This window comes from Erinaceus europaeus, chromosome X (genome assembly GCF_950295315.1).
Source record: "Erinaceus europaeus chromosome X, mEriEur2.1, whole genome shotgun sequence".
Classification (NCBI taxonomy): Eukaryota; Metazoa; Chordata; class Mammalia; order Eulipotyphla; family Erinaceidae; genus Erinaceus; species Erinaceus europaeus.
Genome location: NC_080185.1, coordinates 35624316 through 35644738, shown reverse-complemented (window position 1 = coordinate 35644738; position 20423 = coordinate 35624316). Strand labels below are relative to the sequence as shown.

At 37.6% G+C, this 20423-nt stretch overlaps 1 protein-coding gene across 5 annotated transcripts in view; it reads right to left on the bottom strand.

The window, feature by feature from the left end:
- The window catches only part of TENM1 (teneurin transmembrane protein 1), a 1227224-nt gene that overhangs the window by 755229 nt on the left and 451572 nt on the right, over positions 1 to 20423 (bottom strand). For all 5 annotated transcript variants that reach the window (XM_060183574.1, XM_060183578.1, XM_007524285.2 and 2 more), the window contains 2 exons: positions 2335 to 2595; positions 228 to 284 (listed from right to left, as the gene is read on the bottom strand). In XM_060183574.1, coding sequence (XP_060039557.1) covers positions 228 to 284; positions 2335 to 2595 — 318 coding nt within the window. The remainder of the gene's footprint in view (positions 1 to 227; positions 285 to 2334; positions 2596 to 20423) is intronic.

Here is a 20423-nt window from a genome sequence, read left to right as displayed (position 1 = left end):
TTCTCCCCAGCTAACCCCCAACAGGTCTTTACCATCAACCTTTATACATGCTTTTTATTCAGAGAAAAACAAACTGATAAAATGACAATGAACTAAATTCTGACAGGCTAAATAACTATGTCCGTGTGTTATTTACCAAACGCGCAGGTATGTTCTTTTTGGAATTTGTTTCAGGAATGGGGTGAGACAAAAAAATAATTTGTGGTCTAGTATTATATAACACTTGCCTTGAGTAGACCCAGCTTGAGCCTCCATGTCACAGCAAACAGGAGAAAATTTAAAACCTGTAACATAAAATAGTTTACTAATTAATACATGTGTAAGTCACCTGGAATTCTTCAATCTTCAGTACTGACCCTATATGAAGACATATTGTAATGACAGATTCAAAGAAATGATTCATATACCACACAGCTCACCCTATTAAAGTATGTGACTCAGCAGATTGTAATTATTTTTATAGTTGTAACCACCACCCCTATTTGAATTTCATCAATACTCCTCAAAAAAAGCACCTCATACCTAAGGGCTTATAGGAACAGAACAATGGTAGAACACTATGGGAACAAATAATTTTTTATTATTATTTTAACGTTTAGACCCAGGGGACTGATTATAAATTCCTATGGTAGGAAAGACTTGGTAATACATTCACATTAATTTGGTTATTGTTTTACCTGTCTGGCTGCTGAACACACACACACACACACACACATACACACACACACACACACACACACACACTTGTAGGGACTGATGTAAAGTCTCCTAACTTCGATCCTAATGCTCTGTCACTTGTGGTAGCCAAGTGGTAAGGCGTCGGTCTCATAAACCTAATGCTCTGTCACTTACATTAAAATGTAAGCCTGCATCAAACACATCTTTTTCTCATTGCCATACTTCACCTCTTACACTTCTGGCCCCAATCAGCAATACATACACGCACATACAAAAAAACAGACTTAAAAATGAGCCACCAGGTTACAGATGCTACCATGATGCCAACCAGACTTCCCTGGAAAGATAACCCTAGTAATATGTTCTAGAGCCCCACTTCCCTAGATCCCTATCCCACTAGGGAAAGACAAAGACAGGCTGGGAGTATGGATAGACCCGCCAACGCCCATGTTCAGTAGGGAAGCAATTACAAAAGCCAAACCTTCCACCTTCTGCACCCCATAATGATCCATACTCCCATAGAGATAAAGAATAGGAAAACTATCAAGGGAGGGGGTGGGATAGGGAGCTCTGGTGGTGGGAATTGTGTGGAACTGTGCCCCTCTTATCCTATGTTCTTGTAGGTGTTTCTGTTTTATAAATTGAAAAAAAAGAGCCCAAGGAAACTTTATGATATTACAAAGTGGTATGCCTACCATTTAGGAGATTACATCTTAACTAGTGGGCAAATAGCCATTCCTGACTATGTCCTTATGACCAAGTGTCCCTTATGGCCCAAAAGAGCCAGAAAAGCATAGAATAGAAACGAAATTGCAGATGCAGAGCTTCTGGCAACCTCTATGCCACCTGAGAAAACACTAATTGCTACTATTAACCCACCAGACCTTGTAGCTTGGGTGATGGAACCTATGAAATTTAAACCAACAGAGTGAATAGTAGATTTATGTATTTAATAAGCATGAATGTGCTTTTATGAAAGGATTCTGTTCTGTAAGGACAAGAGAGCACAAGTAAAATAAATTAACTTCTACCCAACAAACTGAAAAGACAAAACTTTCATTTTCTTCAAGTTGTAAAAAAAAATCTAATAACAATTTCATGCTATTACTGCTAATACTAATTATCCCACAAATGGCTGACATTTATTTCACCTTCTGATTTTTCTTTTCTGTTGTCAATCATTTCTATCTATCTTGGTTACTTTGAATCTGTCTACATACCCAACAGGTTGATATGAGTAAAATATAAACTACATATAAAATATGCTTGCTATATAATTGTTCTTATGTCACTATCAAGCCAAAACATGTGAAATGAGTACTTTCTATAATAATCTCCACCAGTACTGTACTGCAAAATAAAAATGAAAGCAAAAAACAAATACTAAGCAAGACACAGTATTCCTGGCTATATGAGATTATTTCTCTTGGGGGGAGGAGTCATCAGAAATAAAAAGTATTTTTGTCTATCATTGTAGATAAATGTGTCTATTTGCTAGATACTTAGGTTCATGTCTTATTCCAAGGGACCTGCTCACCTGCATTTCTAATTTGCATTTTAAATGAAAACTTGACAGGCAAGGGAAAGAAAAGTGTCAGAGGCTACAAACTGCATCTCCTATGGGTTTAAGTGAAACAGCTGAGATATTTCCATTACCATTCTCTCCTTCTGACTTCCGTTCATGGTCAGTGTCAGTCAGGGACAATGCAGAGTTGGCCCGGCTGGACAGACAGGAGCTATGCTCAGATTTCATGCCTCTTATCCACATTCTCAGTGCGTGGTCAGGTGAAGCAGCGCCTTCTGTCTCTGTGTCCACATCAGATCCCATTTCTAGCTGGTAGCCATGACGAGAAACACTATGCATGTCTGTCTGATAGCCAGAGCACAGGGTGTGAGGAGTCTCACAAAATTCCATCTCTGAGAAGAAACAAAGTTCAGAGAAAAAAGTTTTGAAGAATTAAGAAACACCCACTAAAATTCTACTTTTTTGTTGTTTGTTTTAACATCCCTCCTCCCATTGCTAGTAATTATGTATTTTTTGCAAAGTTAGAATTCTGGTATTTTTATTTATGGTAGCTAGAATCCTGTGCTTATTTTGCACTCTGTAGCTTAAAATTATGCTCCTGTTGATTCTTACAAGGTTCTGGAAAAAGCATGCCTAAAATAGCTTTATAGCTACAATTTTAGGTTGCACAAAATGTAATGAAATAAGTGAGTGTAGAAGAGTGTAGAGTGTAGAAATATAGACTTTAAATAATATTTCTCTTCTTGGAAGAATACATATGGTATGTAGAGCATATCTATGCTTAAATATTAAAATCATTGGCTCTTCTAAGTATTTCACACACATTAGAGTTAAGTGTAAGTAATTCAGTAACAGCAATCTGAGGAAAAACAGGCAGAAATACACTTTTCTAAACTATTTGTTTTAAAATGCAGTTTGACCTCTAAAACTATGAGTACTTAATATTATTAGTTCCCATATATAAAGAAATTTGAGATCAACTGGAATGCTACTGATTCCTTAAAAATCTTTTTTTAATAAATGATATAACAATGATTCACAAGGTTATAAGATTGCAGGGCTATAGTTTCATACAGTATTATTATTATTATTATTATTATTAATCATCATCATTATTATTTTACCAGACCACTGCTTAGCTCAATGACCTCCCAGAAACTTCTTCAAGGAAGTTCATCTACGCCGATGACATCTGCTGTGCAACTCAGGCATCCAAGTTCGACATCCTCGAGGAAACACTCACGAAAGACATGTCTCTGATATCTGATTACTGTAAAAAATGGCGACTAATTCCTAGCACTGCAAAAACGGTATCATCTGTTTTCCATCTACACCATGCCTCGGCCTCGCGTGAGCTTAATGTGCAGCTTGGCGATACGAGAATCCGGCATGAAGCCCAGCCAGTCTATCTTGGCGTTACTCTCGATCGCACTCTGTCATTTCACAAACATCTCATAAAAACTGCAGCAAAGGTGGGCGCGAGGAATAACATCATTGCAAGACTGGCCAGCTCCTCATGGGGCGCGAGCGCTTCCACACTACGATCATCATCTCTGGCATTATGCTATTCCACTGCAGAATACTGTGCCCCAGTATGGTTCCGTAGCCCCCATGTCCACTTGGTCGATTCCAAATTATATTCCTCCATGAGGATAATTTCTGGAACCATCCATTCCACCCCGGGTTCCATGGCTGCCAGTTCTTAGCAACATCGCCCCGCCAGATATTCGTCGGGATGCGGCATCATCTAAGTTCATTTCCCACGTCTACGCTCGACCGGACCTGCCAATATACGCGGATATCTTCGCCCACCCTGTCCAACGCTGGACGTCTCGTCACCCAATCTGGTCCCCTATGCCTACACTGAACTTCTCTGTTCCAGTCTCTTGGAAACAGAGTTGGCAGTCAGCTGAGGTAAAGAACAAACACCTCATCACAGACCCCTGCAAGCGTCAACCCGGCTTTGACCTAGCACGTTATGATTGGGCCCTCCTCAATCGCTATCGAACAGGCCATGGCCGGTGCGCCGCTATGTTCCATCACTGGGGAGCCAGAGACAACCCGAACTGCCCCTGCGGCTACAGACAGACTATGACCCACATAGTCAATGACTGCCACCTCTCCAGATTCAAAGGAGGTCTCGAAACTTTACATCAGGCTCAACCTGACGCTGTTGACTGGCTACAGAAGAAGGGCAAACGCTAGAAGAAGAAACTGCTTAGCTCAGGCTTATGGTGGTGCAGGAGATTGAACCTGGGACTTTAAAGCCTCAGCATGAGAACCTCTTTGCATAACCATTATGCTATCTACTCCTGCCCCCAGGGGTGTAATTTCACATTGTACTCACCACCAAAGTTCAGTGCCTGTTGTTAAAATTCCTAGGCTCTTGCCGATTGGGTTAGCTTCACGGGCGGGTAACAGCGACGCGGAGATGCGGAGACAACGGCTGGGCAGGGAAGCTGTATTTCTTTATTCAGGAACAACGATTCATAAACTAAGACAAACTAATCACCAAACAGAACTCTGCTGTCTCTTTGCGGCGGCACAAGCACTCTCTCTTACTCTGGAACTCAGGAACTCAGGAACTCTGCAACTCTGGCACTCTCGAACTCAGGAACCCTCTCTAACTCTCCAACTCTGGAACTCTGGAACTCAGGAACCCTCTCCAACTCTCTGTAACTCTAGCACTCTGGCAGGGTCCCTCTCCAACTCTTCCTCTGCAACTCTGCAACTCTGGAACTCTGGCGGGTTTCCTAGGGGCGGGGCCAAGCAGGCCCTCGAAATTAACTGGACTGATCCAATTCTCTTGGCGGGGGAGAACAAGAACCCAATGTAAAGCATACAACAAGTGCCCCCATCTGTGATAATGACCATAGTTCTCACAAAGGCTGAAAAACACTTTGATCTCTTTTTTGCAAGTTTGGGTATTTTAAGTAAATACAGAAAAATATTCAATCATATATAGCACTCAGTAGTGCTTCATGGCTTGGCTTAGCTCCCTCCTTGCTCCCTAAATCTTAGAATCATAAAAAGTTTAGGATTTCAGAATGATATAAAAAAATCTCTGCTCTTTACAGTTGATGGAAATATAATCCAGAGGACTGATGTCATCTGTTCATAGCCCACGTCAGATGGCAACAGAGTACATTTAAGTAAAATATCTGTTTAGGAATGGTTACTGCAAGATACCAATAAAGCTCATCAGCTTACTGCATGAACACCAGGCACCGTCTTATAGTCAATTTTGCATTCAATTATGGTCAGGTGTCAAAAAGGGAAAAAGATGCTTTTACAGTCCTTAATAAGGTAATGAAAAATGACCACATGTCAAGACATATCATCTGAAACGTCCATGTAATACTTAGATAAGGTAATCTGGTGATGTTGTACACTATATAGGATTTTCTCAGACTGACATCAGAGACAGGGCATGTCATTTGGCCAGGAAGAAGCTTAACAGAGTACATCTAATCCTTAGCACATATCAATCGACCGTAAACCCTCAAAATGAATTTGCTTCTTTAGAGAAATTTGTGAAATTTTGACAGCATACAGAAGAGAAAAGGGTACAGGATATAAATAATTTTAGAAGCTATTTTCTAGTATATAATTAGCTAATAAGGGTTTAACAAGTTAATTATTCATGCTTATTTAATAACCATTATGTACCTAGCACTGTGCTCTATAAAACAGATACTAAGAAAAAAATAAAGTTTTATAATGCATTAATAAAAGTCATTAATAAATTAATTCATTAAGGGGTATAAGTCATTTCTAAGAAAATTGTTTATGATTTATATGATAACTATCTTTAAGAGTACTTCTTTTAAATATATTATGAATTTATTTTGGTCAGAGATAAAAAATTGAGGGGGGTGGATACAGAGTAAGAAAGAGGAAGAGAGGGAGAGTGGCAGAGGGAGTGAAGGAGAGAGGTAGAGAGAGAGAGAGAGAGTTGGAGAGAGAGCTGCAGCATTGCTTCACTGCTTCTAAAACTTTGCTCCTGAAGTTGGAGACCTGGGGCTTGAACCTATGTCCTTGTGCACTGTAATATGTGTATTCTGTCTGGTGCACTGCTGCTCAGCCTCAAGAGTAATTATATTGCTCTACAAAAACTGACTAAATTCTAATTGTCTAAAGTCTAAAAATAGTGCCTATTTCCGCACTTAAAACACACAACTTTATGAAACTTGCTTCTCTCTTTGACATTAGACTAAAGGTGAAAATTCCATTTTGCAAGTGGTTGGGCGGTAGCGCAGTGGGTTAAACGCATGTGGTGCAAAGCGCAAGGACGGACTTAAGGATCCTGGTTCGAGCCCCCAGCTCCCCACCTGCAGGGGAGTCGCTTCACAGGCGGTGAAGCAAGTCTGCAGGTGTCTGCAGGTGTCTATCTTTCTCTCCCCCTCTCTATCTTACCCTCCTCTCTCCATTTCTCTCTGTCCTATCTAACTACAACAATAAAAAAGGGCAACAAAAGGGAAATAAATAAAATTAAAAAAGGTTTAAAAAAATGTCAATTTTGCCCAATCTCAGTGATCTAGAACATTTTTGATTGATTAATATTCATGACTTCTGATTTCACAGTGTTTTATTATCCACACCTACTGTGTAGTTGTTGATACAGCAGCTTATAATGGACCTGTCAACTAAAAGCTGTAGAAAATGAATTTTACATTGGAATGGATTCAAAATTCCCCTTTATTTTCCTAGACCAGTGGCTCCCAAACTTTTGTACACTTCAGAATGACCTGAGAGACTTGCTAAAATGCAAATTGCTGTGTCTTCCCTAGTTTCAGTTGGTCATGAGTAGGGGCAACCAACTGGCATTTCTAGTAAGATCCCAGGTAAGATCTTTGTTACTATTTAAGGGACCACAGCTGATAAGCTAAGACTTTCTGAGGTTGGTGGGTACCAGGAAAATAAAATGGAAAGACGCCAGTGAAATAGTATACTGCTTTGCCATGTGCATGAACCCTGTTCAATAGAGCCTAATTACTATCACATCAAAGGAAGCTTTGGTGCTATTCTCTCTCTCTCTCTCTCTCCCTTTCTCTCTCTCTCTCCCTTTCTCCCTCTCTCTCTTTCCCTCTCCCTCCCTCTCCCTCTCCCCCTCCTCCTCCCTCTCCCTTTTGCTCTCCCCCCATATCTCTCCCTCTCTCCTCTCTCTTCTTTCCTCTCTCCTCTCTCCCAAAAGGTTGCAATACTAATGATTTTGCAGCAAACAGATCAAATTCTGTTTGGAGATACACGAAAAACATTTGAACTGAAGAGCTGTGACATATTCCAACTTGTTTTCCATGGATTCAGGATAGTAATTAGGAAATTTATTTTCAAAAGCACAGACTTGCATTTATTTCTTCCCATACAATGGCATTTGAGGCATGACTTTCCAAAGATTTTTATATGAGCATCTGAGTCATAGTAAAGACACCAAATGGAAAAGAGTAAGTGAATAAAAATAATCACATAGGCAATTTGTCATTCTAGATAATAAAATACTTGATGATTTTTTAAGTAACTGACAAATCTAATTAGAGTCTCTTTCTGCTAAAGACAAATTATCCCATTTAAGAGGAAATTTGAACATGAATTTATCCCTTCTAAGGAAATTTGGCTTAATATGATTCAAAGAATTACATTAGATTTATATTGGAACTAACTCTAATTTAAATAAAAAGACTAAATCATAAATTTTCTGATCTAGTCAAACAAAAGTATACTTCCATGTCAATATATAACTATAAAAGGTAACACTCCACAGAAGATGTAATGCAGTACTACAAAGTCTTTCTCTTTCTCTTTCTCTTTCTCTTTCTCTTTCTCTTTCTCTCTCCTTCTCTCAATTTCTCTCTGTTCTGTCAAGCAAAAGAAAGAAAAAAAGGCATAAAAAGTAACAATCCAAGAAAAGGATTTGTTTTATTTTTAATGGTATAAAAAAGGGAATGAAAAATGTTTACCTATTTACAAGAAGTGATATTCATTGAACTGCCTCATTTTCCTTTCTTGAAATCAGTGTTACTATTGTAAGTTATCTCCTTACGTACACAAAAGTTTTGGTGGTGTTCAAAACTCCCATAGGATACATTTCAACAAAGCACTAACAATGTGCCTTAGGTGGCTATTTTTAGTCTTGTATATATAACCTTGTTACCTAAAAAACTACATATTCCCTAGAGAAGACAAAGTTCAATTGAATTTATTATACATATTATCAAAAACAAGTCAACGAGAAACGTAAGTACAGTTTTATGCCATCTGCAATGCAAATGGAGAGCCTAGTGTCATGATAATGTTTCAGGAGTTAAGAAACAAAACTGATGCTAAATGACTGATGTACTTGGGAACTCAAAAATAGTTTTTTTTTATTATAAAGAAAACTTTTGCAAGCTTGTAAAAGACAAAGTATGAGCAGTTAATAAAGAGTCAAAGTCTACTTTTTTTAAACAGACAAGTGATTTGAAGAGGTCTTATAAACAGATATAAGAATGATCACTAAGGTCATGCAAAGAGTGCAACATCATTACTTCTGAGGAAAATACAAAATAAAGTACCAATGAGATACCATAATGCATCTACAAAACAACAACAACAAAAATCTGAGCATATCAAGTGTTGCCAAAGATGTTGAACAATTTTATAAACTGCTAGTGAAAAAGCAAATGATATGATCATTTTGAAAAAGCAGTTTGGTGATTTCCTTTAAAAAATTATGCCCATATACAAAAGAAAAGCAATGCCGTTTTAGATATTTAAATCACCGGGGTGGGAGTCGGCATAGCACAGTGGGTTAAGTGCATGTAGCGCCAAGTGCAAGGACTGGCATCAGGATCCCAGTTCGAGCCCCTAGCCACCTGCAAGGGGGTCGCTTCACAAGCAGTGAAGCAGGTCTGCAGGTGTCTATCTTTCTCTCTCCCTCTCTGTATTCCCCTCCTCTCTCCATTTCTCTCTGTCCTATTTAACAACATCAACAACAATAATAACTACAAAAATATTACAAGGGCAACAAAAGGGAAAATAAATAAACAAAAATAAATAAATACATTTTAAAAAAATCACAGGGCTGAGAATTCCACACAAGAATCAGTATGATTGTTTATACCTTTTACCCATGTAGCTAAAAATAGAAACAACCCCAAAATCCACCTGAGATAGATTAACACAGTAAGATACAGCTCACATATTCTTCAATTCTAAAAAGTAATGCGATCTGGATATATAGAAACATGGATGGACCTCAAAATAATTATACTAAGTTCTAAAAGACTGAAAAAAGGTCTATATTTCTGAGTTCCTGTTTAAACAGAAAGCAAGGCATTTTATAGTGACAGAATGTAGATCATTGGTTGCCTAGGATAAAATACTGGGTAGATATGAAAAGCAAAGTTTTAAAAATACAATTTAAAGGAAATATATATAATGATTCAAATAAATGTCTGCCTTCAATGTTTATCATATGTTATCATCTAAGGATTCATAGTTTATTACACTCCCATTATAGCTTCATATTTTTTTAACTATGGCACAGTACAAATCAGTAAGACACAGAGGAGACTGAGAAATCAGTTTCATAGATGGAATCAAGGGTCTGTAATGTACGAGATACACCTACTCTTTTCCACTACCAGAAGAAAGTACGTTACAGGATTAGAAAGGTGGTGTAAATTATTGTTTATTATATATAAACCAAGAGACAATCAAGACTAGTTGTTGACTGGGAGTATGGATTGACCAGCCAACATCCATGTTCAGTGGAGAAGCAATTACAGAAGCCAGATCTTCCACCTACTGCACCCCATAATGATCCTAGGTCTATTCTCCCAGAGGGATAAAGAATCGGAAAGCTTTCAAGGGAAGGGATGGGACACAGAACTCTGGTGGTGGAAACTGGGTGAAATTGTACCCCTCTTATCCTATGGTCTTGTTGACATTTTTTTATTTTATAAATAAATTAGTAACAGTCAAAACAAAATAAAAAAAAAGACTAGTTGGTGTATGACTTTCCGAGTTCCTCTTTTCTGTTAGTGAATTAATATTTATTCACAAAATTACAAGATAACAAGAGTACAACTCCGTACTGTTTCAACCATAAGCGTTCTGGATCTCCATTGTATGCTGCTGCAGTTCTCCCAAGGTTACAGATATGGGTCAACTATTATTTTTACAACCATCTGTCTATATTTATATATATTTGGCTTTTTTTGTCCCATATTCTCTTCCTTTCTAAGTCACACATACACCTATTATTACATCTAGATGTCCCTCCCTCCCTTTTTCCTCTTCTCTCTCCAGATCCTGATGGAGTTGAAGTTCAGAACCCTCTGGTCATATTCCCCTCCACCACCATTTCTCCCCCACTGGAAATATGGATCAAAAATAATTTGGGGGTACAGAAGGTGAGAGTTCTCACTTGTGTAATTGCTTCTCCGCTGGACATGGGCGTTGACAGGTTGAGCCATGCCCCCAGCCTATTTCTATCTTTTTCCAGTGGGGCAGAGCTCTGAAGCAGTGAAGTTCCAAGACACATTGCTGAGGTCATCTGCCCAGGGAAGTCAGGATGGAATCATGATAGCATTGGCAACTTGGTGGCTGAAGGATGGCAAAATACAAAGCAGGAAAAACGACTAATGAACAGGATACGAAAAGTAGGAGTAGAGCAGATGAGAATAGGGATCTTAGGGCAGAAAGAAACTAGGGAGTCCATTAGGGGGCCACAACTATATTAGTTTTTTGCTTGAGTTTAATAGCTAACATGATGTTGGATAAAAATATTGTCTGCGAAGATGGTGTCAGAGTAAAACAAAGGGCTAAAAAGTTATATTAGAACAGAGTATCTTCCATTCTTGAAAATTATGAGTAAAATCAACTGTTTACCTCATCCACCTGATCCAGGGCCTATATATATATATATTAGCATAAGAGCCTGTGTAACCTCTGAGTCCCTGTCAATCTGAGCTCACAGTGCACTGCATGGTCACAGCTGGGAATACTGCAGGCTACACTCATTTTAGAACCATTTGAGGAAAACCCTCGAGTGGATGACCAGCATTCCTTCAGAGCCTGGAGCAATCTCTAGCATTACTGCTTTATGATGAGAGCAAGATCATGTGAAGGCCTGCAAGAATGCTTATGATGATGTCAGTGATGGAAGTGAGCATTGATAGTGAAGCGAGGTGTCTAGGCCCATCATATTTGTGTGGGATTCCAAGGATTTCCAGACTGGAGACCTAGATGATAGGGTAGTGTGTTATTGACTTAAAAGGTTATTATTAAGTGAGCCAGTCCCCAGAGGTCCTCTAGGAAGTACTTGTTTCCTAGAAGTATAATAGTTGAAAGTCATCTCTTTTTTTTTGGGGGGGTGAGATGGAGTAGGGTAGGGTAGGTTGGGGTGGGGGGTTGGGAGAGTGTTGTTGGTGATGAATGATGAGACAAACCAGTCAGGACCTTTCATCAGCTAAAGAAACACCTATAACTGCAGGTTATGAGGCTAAGTTAACTAGAAACAAAGAGTGGGATCATTTTAAGCCTGTAATAATGCTGACAAATTAACACTTGCTTAAACACTGTAAGTATAGAATACAATGAACAACTATATTTTCTTTCTAAATCTCAGGATGATCTTCAGATGTTCAGTATGAAGGAGCTATTTATCAAAGCTTGAAAGGGAAAATAATAGTTATCGATATCAACATTTTTCTTTTTTAAAATTTATTTTCCCTTTTGTTGCACTTGTTGTTTTTTATTGTTGTTGTAGTTATTATTGTTGTTATTGATGCTGTCATTGTTAGATAGGACAGAGAGAAATGGAGAGAGGAGGGGAAGACAGCGGGAGAGAATGACAGACATCTGCAGACCTGCTTCACCCCCTGTGAAGCTACTCCCCTGCAGGTGGGGAGCACCTGTGAAGCTACTCCCCTGCAGGTGGGGAGCTGGGGGCTCGAACCAGGATCCTTATTTCGGTCCTTGCACTTCGCGCCACCTGCGCTTAACCCGCTGTGCTACCACTCGACTCCTTCAGCATTTTTCTAGAATTGCCATCGCTGAGTTTCTGCTAAGTTCAACACTTTTTCCTAAGATGTCTACTCATACGCACTTCCTCTAAAGGAGCTTTGATAAAGCATCAAGCTATCAATATGTAATTAGAAGTTATAAATTGTAATGAATCTTAACCATGACCTGAGCAATTTTGGGGTGTAGCTTCTATAACAAAAGAGTCTCTTTCAGATATAAGGACGAGGAGAATGTCATAAAAGCAAGTATGTTTTATCACAACAAGACTAAGGATTATATTCAAAAACATATGTAAATCACATGGCTTTGGATCAGTTATTTAGCATCTTGGGTCATTTTCTCATTAATAAACTGTACATTTAGCCCACCTTCATGTTACCTATCAAACTCAGGTAAAAATTTGTAAAGTCATGGGCCCCATAGTATATACCTAAAATATTCTTCCTGGCTTCTTTCCACCATAAGATTCTTAATTTCATCTGCTCTATCCCTACATTTTCGTTCTTGTTTATTAAACATTTTCCCCTGTCTTCCACCTACCACCCACCAAACTGCAGATGCTACTATGATTCCATCCTGACCTCCCTGGGCAGACCACTTCACCAATGTGTCCTGAAGCTTCACTTCTACAGAGCCCTACACAGGCTAGGGGTATAGATCAACTTGCCAATACCCACATCAAGCAGAGAAACAATTACAGAAGTCAGAACTCCCACCTTTTACACCCCATAAAATTTTTTGGTCCATACTCCCAGAGTGATAAACAAAAGGAGGTTTCTAAAGGAGGTGAAGGGACACAGAACTCTGGTGGCGGGAACTACATGGAATTATACCCCTATTATCTTACGAGCTTTTCAATCATCAATAAAAATTTAAAAAATTAACTGTACAAATTCATTTAGGAAATCAAGGTTACTCTCTTGTAATGCCATTCTGTGATTATAATTTGAGCTTCCTATGGTGAAATATGAAAGGTTTATCATTTTCAAATAGGAAAATATTGAATTTATAAATCAAGGTGAAAGATCCTTCTACTGTGAAAGATAAACCCACAGTTAACTATGTAAACCTTGTCATGATCACAAGGCTTGCAACAGTAATAAATCAATACAACCTTTAGCCAATGTTCATTGCAAGATCATTAATATAGTCTATAAGACATTAATATATAATTTAATAAAAGCAACTAGATAACTAGTTACTCATGAAACATAAAATTATCAGTTTATAAACATGGCTACTGTTAACACATAAGGACTCTACAATATTTAATGTAATATAATGAATACAAACTCATACAATTAAAAATATTAGCAACTTGTTAAACTGTACTTATGATTTAATATTAGAAACACAACGAGGAAGGAATATAGGGAAGGGTTAAGAGGAGAAGGAGGATGAGAGTAAGGGAGAAGAGGAAGGAAGAGAAGAAAAGGATGTTAAAGGGTAACACCAATAAGAGACAGACAATTATCACTTCTGGGTACCATACTATGTTTCTGTTTGGTGACTTTGAGGAGAAAATGATATCAAATTGTCTCATCAGTTCATGTAGATTTATATAAACATAGTTCCAATGAACACCCACCCAGTTTCAATTCAAGAAGACAACAAAATAGACTTTCCATCCATTTGGAAAATTAGCCCAATTTAATTTCCCCTCCTCTTACTTCATGAACAGCTGTACCAAATGCATAGTACTATAATAGGTACTGAACAGAGTGAGTTAATATGACCACGGTATTTCTTTTGGTAAGTTCCAGAGAGAACATTTTAAAGACCTGAATGACAAACAATAAAGACAAACCACCCATATACCTGACTTTCACTTTTTTTCTGCTGAGGACTCATGGCCTTTTTTTTTCCTAGCACAAGAGCAAGAAATAGAACACTTTTGTATGCAACACTGGAGTATATGGTTATCAAAGGACTTAGGACTAACTACTTCCTGATACCTAATCTCCTTCTCATAGTTCCAAATGCACCCATTATCATGGTACTCAGAACCTAACAATTATGCCTTATTTAATTTTCAAGATCTCTCCATATGTCAATATACTGAAAAACACTGCTGAAAGTCTGAGTGGATTAAAAAGTTTGAAGTATAAATATTCCTGTTTTGTGATCAGTATTGGCTAGGTAAAGTCACCCACAAACATAGTCAAAAGACCATACTAAGGTCAGAACATATGCACTCAAAAATACAGTGAACTGTAAATATATAATACGACTCAAATCAGATAAAATACACATAATTATAGCAAGAAGTCAAAGTGAAGGAAGATAGGTAGGAAACTGGAAAATGTCAAAATAAACTCCATCTTTAGAGAGATGAAAATGCTTCAGCATTTGAAAAAGGAAGGAAAATTGATGTGAAAATAAATAATTTCCCTCTGTTTTCTTGAACTAATTACTATCCATCTCACTTTAAGATCCCATTTAGACTGTACTAAAAAAGGGGAGGTGCTCTAAACTAATTCAAACATCAGTTGCTACTACAATGAAGTAGATGCCTGTTCAACAACTTTGTAACAAGTCTGGAAAAACAACTGGAGACTAGAAAAGATGGCGAGAGGTCCTGAATTTTGAAGGGGTTCAGAACAAACTTTCCCCAATTGTTCTACTTTGACATATGGGTTAATTTGAACCAAAGATGATCAAGGTCCAAAAGACTCAAGGTGAACTTCCAGAAGAGAGTTATCATCAGGGAGAATTACAAAGAATCTGAGCTAGAGGTGGGGGTGAATTTCATAACATCTGTATATTCAAATATGTCCCTTATTCTATATAACAAGGCAAACATTTTGTTTATGAAACATTTACTGGTCCTCTCTTCCTGTCAAATGTCTGCTTCACCACTGAAGTCTCTTTTCTCCCTAGTTGTGTTAGCACAGGAGACATTTATCTGACTAAGAACTTCATATCTTTATGGAAATTCCATGTACCCATAAGTCAATTTCTTTTTTTTTCTTCTATTAATCTGGTTTATGCCAATGCAGTTGATAAACCAACCAAAGAAAACCAGTAAAGTAAAATCACATTCAACTTGAACAGAAATCTTGATCGATAAGAACCTGTGCAGGTTTCCTATATTTTAACATTTTGATTGAGGCAGAGACTTCCTGGTCTAAATGAGAAATTTTCAGGGCTACCGAACACTACAAATATGTGGTGTTCAATGGCCCTAAAAATTTCTCATTTCTTACCTCTGTTGCTCCAATTTTCTGGCTATTCAAGACACTAGAGCTTGAATCCTTACTGACTACAGTGGTCTTCCAGGTATAGTTATGTGCTTTCTTCCTATTCACTCAGCATGTGAAGTTGTTTGTTTAATGTTATGCTTACATGTGTGTGCATAAGTGTTTGCATGTGCATTAGTGTAGGTACATGAAATTCAAGATGTACTATTCTTTGTATTTCCATCTACAGAAGTAAGACCAGGAGTCAAAATGACCACAAGAAACAATTGCAAGAGTTTCAAAACATACTCAGAAAGGGAAAGAATACAGCTTTTCTAAGCATTTATTTGGCTACAAATGAATATAAATGTCAAGCTAGAGTTGTGTACCAGTGCTAGTATCTACAAATAACTACTGGATATACAATATTGTACTATAAGGGGATTATTCTTATCATTTCAAAGGTGGCCTGCTTATTTTTACAGCTGTATCTTTGGACATACTGTGTAAATTATCTGAAATGTGTCTGAATATCCATTAATAAAATTTCTTTAGGGTTGGTGTTGCCTCCTGAATTAGACCTCCATAAACTATACTGTTTACTAAATCTTTGTTACTCTCAAAATCAAATGAGATAATATCTGATGAACTGTATATGATCTTTGAATAGCAATATAAATGTAAGGCAAAATTGCCATTCTTTAAGACTACACACTAATTCAAGGCAAGAATGATAATTAAATATCAAAGTTTTAATGCTGGTAGAGTAAATGTGAAACTACTCTGAAAGGATTCAATGCTTGAATACAATACTGACTTTGACATACACGGATTGATTTTCATTAACAACAACAACAACAAAGTCTACTAATCTAAATAGAAAAACTGTTATTTTGGTAGATTAGCATTACAAATAAAAGATGCTTTAAAAATCTGGCAAGAAGAGAAAGATAATAGCCCACTGATTCTGAAGTCAGGGGAAAACAATTTGCAGAAAACAATTTACAAATAGAGGATAATATCTCTATCATTGGTTGGCTGAAATGGTTCTCACAAAGGAAGTTGCTCTTTCTATATATTTTTGGTTAGTGAATTTGAAAGTGATGGGGAGAATACAGGTCCATGAAAGATGATGAATGACATAGTGGGGGTTGTATTGTTAAATGGGAATCTGGGGAATGTTATGCATGTACAAACTATTGTATTTACTGTTGAATGTAAAACATTAATTCCCCAATAAAGAAATAAATTATTAAAAAAAGAGTTTTCAAACTATATCCTAGGGTATAGAATAGAGAGTTTTTACATATCAGGTACAAAGTTCTAAGAGGGATGCAGAGGTCACACAGGCTCCTAAGCTAATTGTGGGCCCCAGATCACAACAAATCGATGGGGTTTATAGTCAACAATATTTATACACTTTTCCCATATTAGAGAACTACTCTCTTCTCTGATCCAGCTTTCTGGTCCTTTTCCCAGCCATGACATTATCTCCCCAGACAATAATTTGGATCCACCTGCATATCAGATTTCAGGCTCAGGCAAAACAAACAAACAACAACAAAAAGAAAACCTAGTATAGCCACAGGCCCTTTGGAATATAACTAAAATATGCCTACTAGCTATCTACAAAATGGAGGACCCCCCAACACTTCATCTGCACTATTCCAGCCTTTAGGTTCATGATTGTTCAATAATTTGTTTGGCTTTGTATGTTAACTCTCTTTTCAGCCACCAGGTTCCAGATGCTAGCAGGATGTGACCAGACTTCCCTGGACAGACAACCCCACCAATGTGCCTTGGAGCTCCACTTCCCCAGAGCCCATCCCCACTAGGGACAGAGAGAGAGAGGCTGGGAGTATGGATCGACCTGTCAATGCCCATGTTCAGTGGGGAAGCAATTAAAGAAGCCAGACCTTCAACCTTCTGCATCCCACAATGACCTTGGGTCCATACTCTCAGAGGGTTAAAGAACAGAAAAGCTATCAGTGGAGGGGATGGGATATGGAGGCCTTGTGGCGGGAATTGTGCAAAGTTGTACCCCTCTTATCCTATGGTTTTGTTTTATGTTTCCTTTTTAGAAATAAAAAAAAGATTTTAAGTAATTTTAAATCAGCATCTATTTTAAACTTCCCTTCAATATGCAACAAATAGAAATTATCATGTTGGTAGGTTTATAGAGTATCCTGGAATGAATGGATGACTCTTTTAAAAATTTTTCCTTTCTTAAACACAGATATTTTGTTTGTTTGTTTTTTCCCATTGGGTATAAATAAGACATGTTTCAAGTGTGCAAAGGTTATAGAAAGAACTCTGAATATTCATAAGAGGTTCCTGACTTTGAATTCTCTTTGCAGGAAAAAGATTAAATTTGGAAGAGACCTCATTTCAATCAAGATAGGGTGACAAGGACCAAATTTACTCAACTGACCAAAACAATGACAAATTCCAAACCAAATGTGTGAAACAATAGTTTCCAGATATTGAACAATGAAGGGCACTGACCTCTAAAATACGGGGACAATGAGACGTAGTCTATGGGTTGCCCTAGCTCACTTTCTATAGAGTTTCCAGACAGACCTTGCATAAGGAGGTAGAACACAGTGGAGGATGACAATCTCTCTGCATTAAAGAGATGAACGTAGTAGATAGAAAGGTTGACTAACTAAGGTTTATAATACAGAAAAGCAAAGAAGAAGAGAGCCACACAGAAAAAGAGGATCACGGGGCTACATAGATTTCACCTGGATATTCACTAGAAATATAAACATAATGCTGATGCAAGGCAACCAGCTGAGACTAGGGAACAAATTGCGTGAAAGAATTAAATGAAATGATTTGAATCTTAAGCAGGGCTTGACATAGTCCCCTTTTCTCAACAACCAGACTGTAATACCTCATAATTAATATCCATTGAATATTCAAAATAGTTTCTGTATTCCTATATGTTACTGAAGTCTTTTCTGATGTGTGGTGAATTCTTGACAATAACTTTATCCTCCCAGGCCTTAGTATTAACTTTTATTAAGTTGGATGATAGAAATGCTTGCTACAGGTAAATTAGACCTTCATGTCTTTCAGAGTTAAATACTTTATCATCTAACTAATCTATCCCTCAAATTATTTACCCAGCAAAATTAAAATAATGTTAGCTTAGTGAACAAATGTTACAGCATCTGTATTTTCTTTTTCTGTTCTTTTCATATAACTTTTTAAAAATTATCTTTATTTATTTATTGGATAAAGACAGCCAAAAAGCAAGAGGCAAGGGAATGATAGGGATGGAGAGAGACAGAGAGATACCTGCAACATAGTTTCACCACTTGCAAAGCTTTCTTCCTGCAGGTGGGTACCAGGGGCTCGAACCTCGGTCCTTGTGCATTCTAACATGTGCGATCAATCAGGTACTCCACCACACGGCCTCAAGCAGCATATTTATTTTATATAATTAAAAGTAAAAATAATGAACCAAATCAATACTCAAATGAATTCAAATTCTGGTATAGCTAAGCAATAAATACTATTCAACCATAAACAATAATGGTTAATTAATGTAAATAAGAACAGAAACAAATAACATTATGATGAGTTTTAAAAGAAATCAGAATAGAGTCTGGTTGGTGGCACACCTGACTGAGCATACATGTTGCAATGCTCAAAGAACTGAGATCAAGCCCCCAGTCTCCACTTGCATGGGGAAAGCTTCAAAAGTGGTGAAGCAGTGCTGCGGGCGTCTCTTCCTTCTTTCTCTCAATTTCTCTCTGTCTCTGTCCAATAAACAATGACAGAATACAATATGACTCCATTTTTATGTGAAACTTTAAACAATAAAAACAAAAATATCCTATGAGAAAAAACAAATCAGTGACTTCCTGGGAGTATAAGGGTAGGGGATGGCAGAAAAATAGCAATACAAGGATTCAAAAATTTTTTTTGAGGTAACAGATATTTCACTAGGATACTTTTGGTGATGTTTTTATAAGTACATACTTTCTCAGATTTGATCAGAATGCACACATGAACAATTATATATTAATTATACTTCAAGATTTTTTTTTCTTTTTTTAGAAAGTAAAGGTAGGGGGCTGGGTGGTGGTACACCTGGCTGAACACACAATGCTACAAGGCCCAGGTTCAAGTCCCTGGCCCCCGCCTGTAGGGGGATAGCTTTACAAGTGGTGAAGCAGTGCTGAAGGTGTCTCCAGTCCTCTGTCTCTCTTAATCTCCCCTTCCCTCTCAATTTCTGGCTGTATCTATCTAATAAATAAAGATAATAAAAATTCTTATTTAAAAAAATAAAGGTTTAAGACATTAATATTGTCTGCTTGCCTATTTTATATGTTCTAGTTAAAAACTAATATTGAAGAAGCAAAGCAGCATGCTTAATTAGAATGAAAAAAAGTCCATCTAAAAAAAAAAGCCTATGTGTGCTAGCATGATGCCGACCAGACTTCCCTGGACAGACAACCCCACCAATGTGTCCTGGAGCTCTGCTTCCTCAGTTCCCTTCCCCACTAGGAAAAGAGAGAGAGAGGCTGGGAGTATGGATCCAATTATCAATGCCCATGTTCAGCGGGGAAGCAATTACAGAAGCCAGACCTTCCACCTTCTGTATCCCACAATGACCTTGGGTCCATACTCCTAGAGGGTTAAAGAATAGGGAAGCTATCAGGGGAAGGGATGGGATACAGAGTTCTGGTGGTGGGAATTGTGTTAAGTTGTACCCCTCTTATCCTATGGTTTTCTCAATGTTTCCTTTTTATAAATAAAAAAAATTCTAAAAAAATTAAAAAAGGAAAAAAGAGACCCTTAAACTATGCACATATTAGCTCATTGTTCTTCTATGAGTTGCATGTATTTTTATACCTCCTCTCCAAGTGTTATTCCACTTGGTACTAATTCTTATGAATTCTCATTTCCAGTATCATGTCACTTTGACTCACTGAAAATAACAGTGATATTTTAGAGCATATTCCACGCTTCCAGACAACACAAACAACATCTGTGTCTACAGGCGGACAAATAAAAGGAAA